Source organism: Oncorhynchus nerka, linkage group LG22 (genome assembly GCF_034236695.1).
Source record: "Oncorhynchus nerka isolate Pitt River linkage group LG22, Oner_Uvic_2.0, whole genome shotgun sequence".
Lineage (NCBI taxonomy): Eukaryota > Metazoa > Chordata > Actinopteri > Salmoniformes > Salmonidae > Oncorhynchus > Oncorhynchus nerka.
The window spans coordinates 93,544,768-93,560,482 of NC_088417.1; the positions used below are offsets into that span (position 1 = coordinate 93,544,768).

The 15,715-nt window shown below is 43.4% G+C and overlaps 1 protein-coding gene across 5 annotated transcripts in view; it reads left to right on the forward strand.

Moving 5' to 3' along the window:
- dym (dymeclin) overlaps positions 1 to 15,715 on the forward strand; it is a 231,371-nt gene that overhangs the window by 62,432 nt on the left and 153,224 nt on the right. For all 5 annotated transcript variants that reach the window (XM_065007583.1, XM_065007580.1, XM_065007581.1 and 2 more), the window contains exon 9: positions 15,513 to 15,701. In XM_065007583.1, the coding sequence (XP_064863655.1) occupies positions 15,513 to 15,701 (189 nt within the window). The remainder of the gene's footprint in view (positions 1 to 15,512; positions 15,702 to 15,715) is intronic.

A 15,715-nucleotide genomic window follows, 5' to 3' on the forward strand; every position in this document is an offset into this window, starting at 1 on the left:
CCCCCTGTGCATAGACCAAGTACCCCCAGAGGTGCTAATACCCCTGGTTGGGAACCACTGTGTTAGACTATAAGTCTGCAATTTAACAATCTAGTAATGTGTGGCTTGACATTTTGTTCCACATCTGAAGCTAGATTAAATCTGGTTTTAGAAGTAGGCTAGTAATAAAATAAGATGACAGAATCCAGAGTAGATTACGACCAGAAATGATGAGTGTAGATGAAGTACTGCTGCCAAGACCCGGACTATACAGTATGTATAGAGAATATAGTCATTATGCTCTCGGTTGAATTGTCTGTTTCCATGGACACATAGAAATTAATTCAGTGATGCTCTGGCTGTGAATAGTTGGAATAGCAGCCCCTGTTGTCATAGTTGAGAGGAGACCAAACCAACCTATACTGCCTATGGCTCCACAGTGCATATATACAGGACATGAGGTCTGTGTGTGTGTGTGTGTATGGACTGTGTGAACACGTCTGTGTACATCTTGTGTGTGTCTGAGTGTACTGGATCTATGTGTGTGTGTGTGTGTGTGTGTGTCATTATCAGAAGGATGTTTAATTACCGTGGGATGGCACGGCGTGGTATGCTCTGCATATTTCTCCTATCGTTGGTTTATCATCACGGCTACCAGCCTCACAGTGTCTGTCTATAAGCTGCTGGGCCTCCGTCACCATGTCTTAATTCGTTTACTCTTCTGCAAATAAAACTTAAGACTGGAAACATGTAAGCACGATGTGTCACTGTCTGTTCTGTTACCCTTAAACGTACACACACACACACACACACACACATATTCTGTCCCTGTTTGCTCACCCCTACCTCCCTTTCATGTTTCCAGTCAGAAACGGTTCTTGTTCCTGGATGCTGGTGTTTATGAAATTCCCCTCTGACCCTTTTTGTGCCTCATTTATCAATCATGGCAGAAATAATTTGTGTGTAAATAGTTTGTAGAAATTCAGCATTTACCAAAGATTTACAGTGCCTAGTATTCAGACCCATTGGCTTTTTCCACATTTTGTTAGGTTATAGCCTTATTCTAAAATGTATTCAATCGCCCCCCCCCCCCCTAATCAATACCCCATAATGACAAACAAAAACAGTTTTTAGACATTTCTGCTGAAGGTTTTCATTGCTCTGTTCATCTTTGCCTTAATCCTGACTAGTCTCCCAATCCCTGCTGCTGAAAAACATCCCCAGAGCATGATGCTGCCACCACCATGCTTCACCGTAGGGATGGTGCCAGCTTTCTTCAAGACGTGATGCTTGGCATTCAGGCCAAAGAGTTAAATCCTGGTTTCATCAGACCAGAGAATCTTGTTTCTCATGTTCTGAGTGTCTAGGTGCCCTTTGGCAATCTCCAAGCGGGTGGTGGTGCCTTTTACTGAGGAGTGGCTTCCGTCTGGTCACTACCATAAAGGCCTGATTGGTGGAGTGCTACAGAGATGGTTGTCCTTCTGGAAGGTTTTCCCATCTCCACAGAGGAAGTCTAGAGCTCTGTCAGTGACCATTGGGTTCTTGGTCACCTCCCTTGCCAAGGCCCTTCTCCCTCGATTGCTCAGTTTGGCCGGGCGGCCAGCTCTAGGAAGAGTCTTGGTGGTTCCAAACTTCTTCCATTTAAGAATGATAGAGGCCACTGTGTTCTTGGGGACCTTCAATGCTGCAGACATGTTTTGGTATCCTTCAGCAGATCTGTGCCTCGACACAATCCTGTCTTGGCCAATTCCTCCAACCTCATTCCTTCAACCTTTGCTCTGACATGCACTGTCAACTGTGGGACCTTTATATAGACAGGTGTTTGCCTTTCCAAATAATTTCCAATCAATTGAATTTACCACAGGTGGACTCGAATCAAGTTGTAGAAACAAGGATGATCAATGGAAACAGGATGCACCTGAGCTCAATTTCGAGTCTCATAGAAAAGGGTCTGAATATTTATGTAAATAAAGTATTTCTGTTTTATGTTTAATGCATTTGTAAAAATGTCAACTTTTTTTTTTCGCTTTGTCATTATGGGGTAAAGTGTGTAGGTTTATTAGGAAGTTGTATTTATTTATTGCATTTTAGAATAAGGCTATCACGTAACAAAATGTAGAAAAAGTCAAGGGGTCTGAATACTTTCCGAAGGCACTGTAGGAGCTCAAATAGGTAAACAAAACCATTGGTGTACGAAACGTGATACAACTTGTGTGGGAGGGAGCTGTGACAAGGAGCTGGGTTGGAAGATGGTGTGTAGGTAGGTAGGTAGCTTGACCTGGTAAACAAACCACTTCCAAGGTGTCAGAAACATGAATACAATCTTGGAAGGAAGCTGTGAGTGTGTAGGCTGTTACTGCTGTTTCTGCTTTACTGACACCATCACTTGTTGTTGAGGTCATCTCCTATCGTATCGTCCCCCGTTAGCCTCCGACCCATATCAACAGTACAGAATAGAGGTCGGACGATTAATCGCAATGGACGATTAATTAGGGCAGATTTCAAGTTTTCATAACAATCGGAAATCTGTATTTTTGGACACAGATTTGGCCTTTTTTTCTCCTTTCTTTTTTACACTTTTATTTAACGAGGCAAGTCAGTTAAGAACACATTCTTATTTTCAATGACGGCCTAGGAACAGTGGGTTAACTGCCTTGTTCAGGGGCAGAACGACAGATTTTTACCTCGTCAGCTCAGGGATTCATTCTTGCAACCTTACGGTTAACTAGTCCAACGCTCTAATCACCTGCCTTTCTCCACTCCACGAGGAGCCTGCCTGTTACGCGGATGCAGTAAGAAGCCAAGGTAAGTTGCTAGCTAGCGTTAAACTTATCTTATAAAAAACAGTCAATCAATCATAATCACTAGTTAACTACACATGGTTGATAATATTACTAGTTTATATTGATATTACTGCCTGCTACTGAGGCCCAGAAGATAGGATGCATATAATTGGTAGATTTGGATAGAAAACACTCGAAAGTTTCAAACGGTTAGGACTCAAATTGCAGTTCCTATGCCTTCCACTAGATGTCAAGTATTTAGAAATTGTTTCAGGCTTGTATTCTGAAAAATGTTGAAGTAAGAGCAGTCTGAATGAGTGGACCCTGCAGTGTTACAGAGCTTTTTCATGCGCTCGACCGAGAGAGTGCCTTTCTTGTTTACCTTTTTATATTGACAACGTTATTGTCCGGTTGAAATAACATTGATTATTTAGGCAAAAACAACCTGAGGATTGTATATAAACATCGTTTGACATGTTTCTATGAACTTTACGGATACAATTTGGATTTTTTGTCTGCCTGTTGTGATTGCGTTTGAGCCTGTGGATTGCTGAAGAAAACGAGCTAACAAAACTGAGGTTTTTGGATATAAAGAGACTTTATCAAACATAACGAACATTTATTGAGTAAATGAATGTCGTCTGAGTGCAACCATATGAAGATCATCAAAGATAAGTGATTCATTTTATCTCTGTTTCTGACTTGTGTAAGTCTTCGACTTGACTGGTTACTGTTTGTAATGATTTGTCTGCTGGGCTATGTTCTCAAATAATCGTAAGGTATGCTTTCGCCGTAAAGCATTTTTAAAATCTGACACCGTGGTTGGATTCACAAGAAGTTCATCGTTAAAGCTATGTAAAATAATTGTTTGTTTTCTGTATTTTTACAATGAGTATTTCTATATTTGAATTTTGCGCTCTGCAATTTCACGTCCCACATACCCTAGTGGGGTTATCTAGCGTGTCCTGCGTTGCATATAATCGATGCGGTGCGCATTCACGAAAAAGGACCGTCGTTGCTCCAACGTGTACCTAACCATAAACATCAATGCCTTTCTGAAAATCAATACACAGAAGTATATATTTTTAAACCTGCATATTTAGCTAAAAGAAATCCAGGTTCGCAGGCAATATTAACCAGGTGAAATTGTCACTTCTCTTGGTTCATTGCACGTAGAGTCAGGGTATATGCAACCGTTTGGGCCGCCTGGCTCGTTGCAAACTAATTTGCCAGAATTTTACATAATCATGACATAACATTGAAGGTTGTACAATGTAACAGCAATATTTAGACTTAGGGATGCCACCAGTTAGATAAAATACGGAATGGTACCGTATTTCACTGAAAGAATAAACGTTTTGTTTTCAAAATGATATTTTCCGGATTTGACCATATTAATGACCAAATTATTTCTGTGTGTTATTATGTTATAATTAAGTCTATGATTTGATATTTGATAGAGCAGTCTGACTGAGCGATGGTAGGCAGCAGCAGGCTCATACGTATTCATTCAAACAGCACTTTTGTGCATTTTGCCAGCAGCTCTTTCCAATGTTTCAAGCTGTTTATGACTTCAATCCTATTAACTCCTGAGATTAGGCTGGTGTAACCGATGTGACATGGCTAGCTAGTTAGCGGGGTGCGCGCTAATAGCGTTTCAATCAGTGACGCCACTCGCTCTGAGACTTGGAGTAGTTGTTCCCCTTGCTCTGCAAGGGCCGCGGCTTTTGTGGAGTGATTGGTAACGATGCTTCGAGGGTGGCTGTTGTCGTTGTGTTCCTGGTTCGTGCCCAGGTAGGGGCGAGGACAGGGACGGAAGCTATACTGTTACACTGGCAATACTAAAGTGCCTATAAGAACATCCAATAGTCAAAGGTATATGAAATACAAATGGTATAGAGAGAAATAGTCCTATAATTCCTATAACAACTACAACCTAAAACTTCTTACCTGAGAATATTGAAGACTCATGTTAAAAGGAACCACCGGCTTTCATATGTTCTCATGTTCTGAGCAAGGAACTGAAACGTTAGCTTTCTTACATAGCACATATTGCACTTTTACTTTCTTCTCCAACACTTTCTTTTTGCATTATTTAAACCAAATTGAACATGTTTCATTATTTATTTGAGGCTAAATTGATTTTGATGTATTATATTAAGTTAAAGTAAGTGTTCATTCAGTATTGTCGTAATTGTCTTTAATCAAATCAAATCAAAGTTTATTTGTCACGTGCGCCGAATACAACAGGTGTAGACCTTACAGTGAAATGCTTACTTACAGGCTCTAACCAATGGTGCGAGGAAAAAAAGGTGTGTGGGGTGTGGGGGGGGTGTAAATAAAGAAATAAAACAATAGTAAAAAGACATTTGAAAAAAGAGTAGCAAGGCTATATACAGACACCTGTTAGTCAGGCTTATTGAGGTAGTATGTACATGTAGGTATCGTTAAAGTGACCATGCATATATGATGAACAGTGAGTAGCAGAAGCATAAAAAGAGGGTGGTTGTAGGGGGGTGGGACACATTGCAGATAGCCCGGTTAGCCAATGTGCGGGAGCACTGGTTGGTCGGGCCAATTGAGGTAGTATGTACATGAATGTATAGTTAAAGTGACTATGCATGTAAGATAAACAGAGAGTAGCAGCAGAGTAAAAGAGGGGTTGGGGGGCACACAATGCAAATAGTCCGGGTAACCATTTGGTTACCTGTTCAGAAGTAATCGGCCGATTTAATCGGTATCGGCTTTTTTGGGTCCTCCAATAATCGGTATCGGTGTTGTACAGATATCGTCATATCGTCCACCGTTAGCCTCAGACCCATATCAGCAGTACAGATATCGTCATAGCGTCCACCGTTAGCCCCAGACCCATATCAGCATATCGTCCACCGTTAGCCTCAGACCCATATCAGCAGTACAGATATCGTCATATCGTCCACCGTTAGCCTCAGACCCATATCAGCAGTCCAGATATCGTCATAGCGTCCACCGTTAGCCTCAGACCCATATCAGCAGTACAGATATCGTCATAGCGTCCACCGTTAGCCTCAGACCCATATCAGCAGTACAGATGTCTTCATATCGTCCACCGTTAGCCTCAGACCCATATCAGCAGTACAGATGTCTTCATATCGTCCACCGTTAGCCTCAGACCCATATCAGCAGTACAGATGTCTTCATATCGTCCACCGTTAGCCCCAGACCCATATCAGCAGTACAGATGTCTTCATATCGTCCACCGTTAGCCCCAGACCCATATCAGCAGTACAGATGTCTTCATATCGTTCACCGTTAGCCCCAGACCCATATCAGCAGTGCAGATGGTGTTTGAGCAGGTAGTACTCCTGGATGACGTCCTGTCTATGATCTCATGCTAGTGTCTCGCCCATGTTGGTGTTAGCTTGTAGAGGATAGCTCACAGACGTAGACACACTACATGAAAAAGTATGTGGACACTTGCTCGTTGAACATCTCATTACAAAATCATTGGCATTAATATGGAGTTGGTCCCCCCTTTGCTGCTATAACAGACTCCACTCTTCTGGGAAGGCTTTCCAGAGTCATGTCGGCAGCTTTACACCACTCCAACTAACGCTTGGCATTGCGCATGGTGATCTTAGGTTTGTCTGCGACTGCTCGGCCATGGAAACTCCTTTCATGAAGCTCCCGACAAACAGTTATTTTGCTAACGTTTCTTCCAGAGGCAGTTTGGAACTCGGTAGTGAGTGTTTCAACTGAGGACAGACGTTTTTTACGCGCTTCAGCACTCGGCAATCCCATTCTGTGAGCTTGTGTGGTCTACCACTTCGTGGCTGAGCCGTTGTTGCTCCTAGACGTTTCCACTTCGCAATAACAGCACTTCCAGGTCAGCTCTAGCAGGGCAGAACTTTGACAAACTGACTTGTTGGAAAGGTGGCATCCTATGACGGTGCCATGTTGAAAGTCACTGAGCTCTACAGTAACTCCATTCTACTGCCAACGTTTGTCTATGGAGATTGCATGTCAGCAACCACACCGGTTGAAATAGCCGAATCCACTAATTTGATGGGGTGTTCACATATCTTTTCATATGTAGTGTAGATGGCATGCTGGGTATAAGAGACTTGATACAGTACAAGGTTCTCTGCACAAACTACTACTGTCTGTCATTATTACCCCTAATGATGATGTCACGTCCTGTCTATAGACCACATGATGGCCATTATGGCGGTCGGTCTGGATGCATTCTCACAGACCGTTAGCCACGTTCTGCTCAACCCTTGTGCGCACACACAGTCTTGTACAACTAACCTTGTGGGGACACACAATTCCGTCCCATTCAAATTCCTATTTTCCCTGACCCTTACCCTAAACCTAGCTCCTAAACCTAATTCTAACACTAACTCTAACCTTAACCCTAAACCCCCTAGAAATAGCATTTGACTTTGTGGGTTCCCCAAAAAATTGTGGGGACCAACAAATTGTCTCCAGTTGGTTAATTATGTATTTGTTAAAAATTATTGTGGGGACTTCTGGTCACCACAAGTATAGTTCAACACGAACACACACACATGCATGAACACATGTGTACACACACACTGTGCTAAACCACTGTAGACTCTATTATTCATCCTTACACAGACACGATTCTTCCAGAGGAAGCGTGATAGCTGAGGAGAAATTCCAAAATGGCTTGGCCTTGTTGGTGTCAGTATCAATGCCTGGGAGCTGGAGAAGGGAAAGAAGAGCAGTGTTGTGGGGGGATAAAGAGAGTCAGTAGAGTGAGTCAGGAAGCCTTGCTGTCAGCCAGCCAGGACCTGGCACTGCTCTGTACTGTGTCCAAAATGTCAGCCTATTCCCTATCTAGTGCACTACTTTTGACCAGGACCCGTAAGGTACAAAACATAGGGAATAGGGTGCTATTTGGGATGCTGCTTTGCTGGTCAGTGCTCTGACAGAAATGGGTCTGCTCCAGCCGGTCTGGTGCCAGTGATGAGCAGGGCTCAGTCACAAGGGCTGCTCATCTCCCCCGCTCCTCCCTCCCTCCCTCTCCCCCCCCTCTCTGTTGGGTTACTGCTGCCGGCCGCCACCGCTAGACGCCATGCAGGGAATTAGGACTGCTGGAGCAGCACTGTGGCCTGTGGGCAGAGTATGTGGAAATCCCACCCATCGTCTTTATACACCATTCCAGTGCTCAACGTCTTTTCGCCGTTCCGCAAGAAATAGCTCAACGCTCACAGGAAAACAAACTGCCGCTCTAAATTTGTCCTTTTCGGTTTTTTTGTTTAAAAAATATAATTTAATAAACACCATGTTCCATTTGGCTTTGAAGTAGACTCTTATCGTAAGGCACTTCAACATTGAAACAACAGGTCGTAGGCTACTGAACCAGGGCCTGCCTGATATGTGGCTGCTGTGTTAAAAACAAATAGCTTTTTCTCTAGTGTATAGTGCTGAGCGATTTAGAGCTTTTTGAGGTCGATTCGATTATTAAAAAATAGTCACGGATTTTGGTTTTGATTTAAAAAAATAAATAAAATAATGTTGCATTATGTGGGTAGAATGCTTTCACAATGCTTATCATTTATTAACCATTTATTCTAGGGCTGACACCATTTAGTCAACTGTTCGATTGTTTGGTCGATAGGTTATTGGTCGACCGAGATTTCTTTAGTCGAGCAGTAGCAAAAAAACTAACATAATCAAGATGTGCAAGACACCTGTCTGATTGGACTAATCCATTGTGGAGGCCGTGGCGATGGCAGAGTCCATCACTCTAAGACATTTGCTACAGAAATTGTACATGGTTATATTACATAAGATCAATGGTGCAACACTAATAAAAAATAATATTTTATAACATGCGGTTGGTTGCTGTCCGCTGTTCTGAAACGCATCAGTGCGCTGTTGAATTGGCTCTCTTTTCCTAGACCACGTTGCTATGTGCATAATAGTCAAGTTAATCAGCATGTTGGTGTTGAGAACAATGTGGTGGAGGCAGCAGCAAAATGAGGAGATGAGAAAACAGCCCTTGACTTAATTGTCTAAGAAAAGAGAGAGAGGAAACCACAACTCAATTAGATCTATAATTAATAACCTAACTCTTCAATGGGCCTGGCTGTACAGAAATAAGACTCATCCTGCTTCTGTTGCCTGTTTGAGTGTTTAATAGCCTACTGATTCCGTGAGCACCAAGCTTCACTCAACCACATGTCGGATAAACAAATGTGGCTGTTTTTAATCATTACTATGCTGTAATAATAATAATAAACAGCCTCTGGTATTATTTATAATTTATTTAGTGTGGTTTACACTGTTCCAAATTATAATAATAAAAATAATAACTTTCTTGATCTCCTTATTGTTATTATTACGTAACTTACTTAAGCATATATGTCAATACTTATGTAGGCTACTGTATCAATCAATTATTCATTTGTTCAGGTCATCACACAGCGTACGAATCATTCATGCCTTGAAATACAATCAAGCATTTTAGTTTTAAAATGAAATAACAAAGCATCCCTTGAATAGTTAATGTAAACAATAAATAAACTGTTCCATTTTGGAAATTGCATTCACGAATGAATGACTGGTTTTAGTCTTTGCTGTAATAAAGGCTTGACCAAAGAGAATCTCTTTTACAAGAGAATCTCTGGTACTCTTAATTTATTTAGTGTTGTATACATTGTTGCTGACGGTCAAAGAAATTAGACACAGTGCTTGCTCCTTTTTCTTGATCTCCAGTATTTTCCATAACTAGTCAAATTTGTTCCACACATCTGACTTCCCCTTTACCTCCTGGGCAACCAGTAAACATTCCCCTGTTAATATCTTTCCGCAATATTAAGCTGATCCACCCCAAAGGAAAAACAAGAGAGAGAAAAACGTCCCCCCGTTTCAAGTTTTTGTCATGTCCTCTGCGTCTATTTTGCTGTCACATGTTACTGTGTTTAGAGTTTATTGATGTGATCATGACATGCTATAGGTCATGTCCTATTGGTCACGTGCATGCATGTCACGTAAAGAGAGCAAGGGTTGAGGGAATAGGGAATGTTTTTCAGAAACAAATGAGGGATTTCTGTAACAAAACTTCTCAGTCAGAAATGTCTGTAATTATGTTACAGCTTCAGCAACATAGACAGCATGATAAACACTGTTGATGTTCTGTGGTGGTCGCTGCGGCAGGGAGAGAGAAACGGTTGCTAGTCACAGTCACATTTTTGCGCAGCAAGTCTGAGCCCGGCCCATCACATTCAAATGAATTGCGGTCGGACTCCCGCTAGTCATTTGTGCGTCTTAATTATTTAATCAAACAGTGCCCTTAAAGCATCAGACAAGCTCAGTGCATATACACTGCTCAAAAAAATAAAGGGAACACTTAAACACAATGTAAAATCAAACTGTCCACTTAGGAAGCAACACTGATTGACAATATATTTCATATTCTGTTGTGCAAATGGAATAGACAACAGATGGAAATGATAGGCAATTAGCAAGACACCCCCAATAAAGGAGTGGTTCTGCAGGTGGTGACCACAGACCACTTCTCAGTTCCTATGCTTCCTGGCTGATGTTTTGGTCACTTTTGAAAACTGGCGGTGCTTTCACTCTAGTGGTAGCATGAGACTGAGTCTACAACCCACACAAGTGGCTCAGGTAGTGCAGCTCATCCAGGATGGCACATAAATGCGAGCTGTGGCAAGAAGGTTTGCTGTGTCTGTCAGCGTAGTGTCCAGAGCATGGAGGCGCTACCAGGAGACAGGCCAGTACATCAGGAGACGTGGAGGAAGCCGTAGAAGGGCAACAACCCAGCAGAAGGACCGCTACCTCCGCCTTTGTGCAAGGAGGAGCAGGAGGAGCACTGCCAGAGCCCTGCAAAATGACCTCCAGCAGGCCCCAAATGTGCATTTGTCTGCTCAAACGGTCAGAAACAGACTCCATGAGGGTGGAATGAGGGCCCGATGTCCACAGGTGGGGTTTGTGCTTACAGCCCAACACCGTGCAGGACATTTGGCATTTGCCAGAGAACACCAAGATTGGCAAATTCGCCACTGGCGCCCTGTGCTCTTCACAGATGAAAGCAGGTTCACACTGAGCACATGTGACAGACGTGACAGAGTCTGGAGACGCCGTGGAGAACGTTCTGCTGCCTGCAACATCCTCCAGCATGACCGGTTTGGCGCTGGGTCAGTCATGGTGTGGCGTAGCATTTCTTTGGGGTGCCGCACAGCCCTCCATGTGCTCGCCAGAGGTAGCCTGACTGCCATTAGGTACCGAGATGAGATCCTCAGACCCCTTGTGAGACCAAATGCTGGCGCGGTTGGCCCTGGGTTCCTCCTAATGCAAGACAATGCTAGACCTCATGTGGCTGGAGTGTGTCAGCAGTTCCTGCAAGAGGAAGGCATTGATGCTATGGACTGGCCCGCCCGTTCCCCAGACCTGAATCCAATTGAGCACATCTGGGACATCATGTCTCGCTCCATCCACCAACGCCACGTTGCACCACGGACTGTCCAGGAGTTGGCGGATGCTTTAGTCCAGGTGTGGGATGAGATCCCTCAGGAGACCATCCGCCACCTCATCATGAGCATGTCCAGGCGTTGTAGGGAGGTCATACAGGCACGTGGAGGCCACACACACTACTGAGCCTCATTTTGACTTGTTTTAAGGACATTACATCAAAGTTGGATCAGCCTGTAGTGTGGTTTTCCACTTTAATTTTGAGTGTGACTCCAAATCCAGACCTCCATGGGTTGACAAATTTGATTTCCATTGATCATTTTTGTGTGATTTTGTTGTCAGCACATTCAACTATGTAAAGAAAAAAAGTATTTAATAAGAATATTTCATTCATTCAGATCTAGGATGTGTTATTTTAGTGTTCCCTTTATTTATTTTGAGCAGTGTAGTTGATTAAAACATATATGATGTGTCTATATTGGGGCGGCAGAGTAGCCTAGTGGTTAGAGCGTTGGACTAGTAAACGAAAGGTTGCAAGTTCAAATCCTAGAGCTGACAAGGTACAAACCTGTCGTTCTGCCCCTGAACAGGCAGTTAACCCACTGTTCCTAGGCCGTCATTGAAAATAAGAATTAGTTCTTAACTGACTTGCCTAGTAAAATAAAAAATAAATATAGATTTTTTGTGTCGGGGACAGCACTAATTTATTCACTTTACTTTACTTTAATAAAATGTTTGATATGATGACTTTATTTCATTCCATGTCATCATAACATCTCTATAGAGCTGCTGTCTGACAAAATCACTATTTTAGTAGTTCTTCAAAGTAAATAAGTCATACTTTTGACTGCTGAAAGCCAACTATCAATCACTTAGATCATGTATTTTCAGGCTCATGGAGCAACTGCTTTTCTATCCCTCTTGATCGCACATTCTCTCTTCTCTCGCGCCTCACATCCACCAAATGCATCAAACTCTTTTTGTTCCGGAGGAAGTCATGCATTGTCAATGGAGCAACGCTGATTTGGTGAGTTCTGAGTACCGCGTACCTTCAATATTTTCAACTTGTGCATTGCTTTACCATGCAGTCTCCGTGCCTGCTCCGCACAGACCGGACAAGTTTAAGTGGGCCTGCAATGGATTATGGTCATTGTAGCTCATTTCCACGTTTTCTGAGCTAAACTATGTAGAATATTGGTCTGTTGGAAACTAACACTCCCTACTACATGACACAGTTAAGCCTTGATCTGATTTATCGCTACAGAAACTTTACATCGAGCTCATAGAAAAAATAACTAAATGGAATTTAAATAATTGAACCGACTTCGGTCAATTAGTGTTTTAAAAACCTGAAAAATAACCGAAATGTCGGTTAAATGCTCAACACTGCTAATCTATTGATGATCAGATACTTCAGTTGTGCTCAGATTTTACACTTGATAGACAACTTTAGCACTGTTATGAACTCTTTTTGACAATAGCCTGTAAAGAAATGTAAACGTTTCTGGTGCTGCTGCGTTGGATATCAGGCTATCAATTACACAGGCTGTGACCTATTTCTTGGTCGACTCGTATCAACATCTCTGCGCATTAGTGGTGGGGTTGGCTGAATAAATACTACAGAATATGCCTAATCCGAAGAACAGTGATGAAGGAAATGAAAAATGCTGGCCAGAGCATGCCCGGAGCTTGTGGCTGAGCGGTACCAGAGCGAAATGCTCCGCTCACATCCTCTGGCTCTGGGCTAGCCACAGAATGGGGGCTGGGAGAGCGGGAAAGAGAGAGATGAAAAAAAGAGGGAAAGACAGAAGGAGGAAAGATGAGAGGGAGGAGAGAAGAGGGAGGGGATACGGAGGAGGGAGAAAGAAGTCCTAGCTGGTGCTAAGGTGGCACTAACACGACCCAGAAGGAGGACTGGAGGGAGGACCAGACAGAGGGAGGACTGGGGGCGACCAGACAGAGACCTGGGGGGACCAGACAGGGGGGGACCAGACAGAGGGAGGACTGGGGGTGGGACCAGACAGAGGGAAGACTGGGGAGGACCTGACAGAGACCTGGGGAGGACCGAACAGAGACAGTGGGGACAGAGGGAGGACTGGGACTGACCGGACAGACCGAACAGAGACAGTGGGGACAGAGGGAGGACTGGGACTGACTTTTCCATCTTTCATTAAACAAAATGAGGACTTTAGGTCTTTGTCCAACCACATGGACTAACAGAACCGACAGAGGGGCCAGAGAGGGGGAGTGACCATGGCTCTAACTAGTAGAGTTGAACATGGTCAAGGACCACACTGGGCCCCAGATAACTTTTTGAACATGGTCCATCTTGAAAATAAAATAATTTCTGATAACTTTAGGTCTTTGAACATGGTCACATGGACCAACACATTAACTGATAACTATAGAAGGTTGAACATGGTCAGGGTATTGACCACAGCAGAGCTGATAACTAGTAGGTTGAACATGGTCAAGGTATTGACCACAGCGGAGCTGATAACTAGTAGGTTGAACATGGTCGGGGTATTGACCACAGCAGAGCTGATAACTAGTAGGTTGAACATGGTCAAGGTATTGACCACAGCAGAGCTGATAACTAGTAGGTTGAACATGGTCAAGGTATTGACCACAGCGGAGCTGATAACTAGTAGGTTGAACATGGTCAAGGTATTGACCACAGCAGAGCTGATAACTAGTAGGTTGAACATGGTCAGGGTATTGACCACAGCAGAGCTGATAACTAGTAGGTTGAACATGGTCAGGGTATTGACCACAGCAGAGCTGATAACTAGTAGGTTGAACATGGTCAGGGTATTGACCACAGCAGAGCTGATAACTAGTAGGTTGAACATGGTCAGGGTATTGACCACAGCAGAGCTGATAACTAGTAGGTTGAACATGGTCAAGGTATTGACCACAGCAGAGCTGATAACCAGTAGGTTGAACATGGTCAGGGTATTGACCACAGCAGAGCTGATAACTGACATTGACTGCTCTTCTTTCACAATCGGTCATGCTGGGAAACTATTGTCTGTTCTGTCTCTCACCTCTAGATGGAGACCAATCCTTTTCACTTTGAGACAGATCTTCTGATACACTGTCTGTGTTGTTTCGTCTCAGATTGTAAGGTTTAGCCGAGCCAGAATCCACTGTTCTGAGAGAGAATACAATGTGATGTTCAGAAAAGTAGTAGTTTTCAATAGCAATATCTATACTGAACAAAAATATAAATGCAATATGTCAAGTGTTGGTCCCATGTTTCATGAGCTGAAATCAAAGAAACCAGATATTTTCCATATGCGCGAAAATCTTATTTCTCTCAAATATTTTAGCCAATGTTTTTACATTCCTGCTAGTGAGCATTTCTCCTTTGCCGAGATAATCCTTTGACCTGACAGGTGTGGTGTATCAAGATACTGATTAAACAGCATGTTCATTATAAGTTTCACCTTGTGCTGGGAAAAATAAAAGGTCACTCTAAAATGTGCAGTTTTGTCACACAACACAATTCCACAGATGTCTTTGGTTGAGGAGGATTTCTGCCTGTAATAAAGCCTTTTTGTGGGGGAAAACTCATTCTGATTGGCTGGGCCTGGCTTCCAAGTGGGTGGGCCTGGCTTCCAAGTGGGTGGGCCTGGCTTCCAAGTGGGTGGGCCTGGCTTCCAAGTGGGTGGGCCTGGCTTCCAAGTGGGTGGGCCTGGCTTCCAAGTGGGGTGGGCCTGGCTTCCAAGTGGGGTGGGCCTGGCTTCCAAGTGGGTGGGCCTGGCTTCCAAGTGGGGTGGCCCTGGCTTCCAAGTGGGGTGGGCCTGGCTTCCAAGTGGGGTGGGCCTGGCTTCCAAGTGGGGTGGGCCTGGCTTCCAAGTGGGGTGGCCCTGGCTTCCAAGTGGGGTGGGCCTGGCTTCCAAGTGGGTGGGCCTAGGCCCAGGCATGTGCAATTCATAGATTAGGGGCCAATGAATTTATTTAAATTGACTTGATTTCCTTATATGAACTGTAACTCAATAACATCTTTGAAATTGTTGCATGTTGCGTTTCTATTTTTGTTGAGTATGAAATCGTGTCCTTACATTCCTCTCTGTCCATACCAGGTCTTGTAGGTATTTTCTTTTGTCCCATTTCCATTTTTAAAATATATTTGTTTAATTAAAAAATATATATATTGTAATTTATGAGCAGTTACTAGCGCCTATGTCCTGTTTTTCACATTGCTTATAAGGTGTTATAAATGAGCTCGTAAGACATTAGGAAAAGGGTGTTCATAGAAAGTGTTAACAATATTAATATTCTCTACCTTTGCGTTTCCTCCAGGTGGGTTGTGGAGTGTGTTCACACTGGGCGGAGCCACCAGTAAACCAGGATTGGAGCAGGAACAGAACCCGCTTCCCTTATCCAATCAGAGCCTGTTATTACTCCTGGTGCTAGCCAATCTGACAGATGGACCAAACGACTGCCCCAACCCCTACAGACAGGCTGTCACCTGCTTCAAAAACACACAAGGTACTGCCCTACAC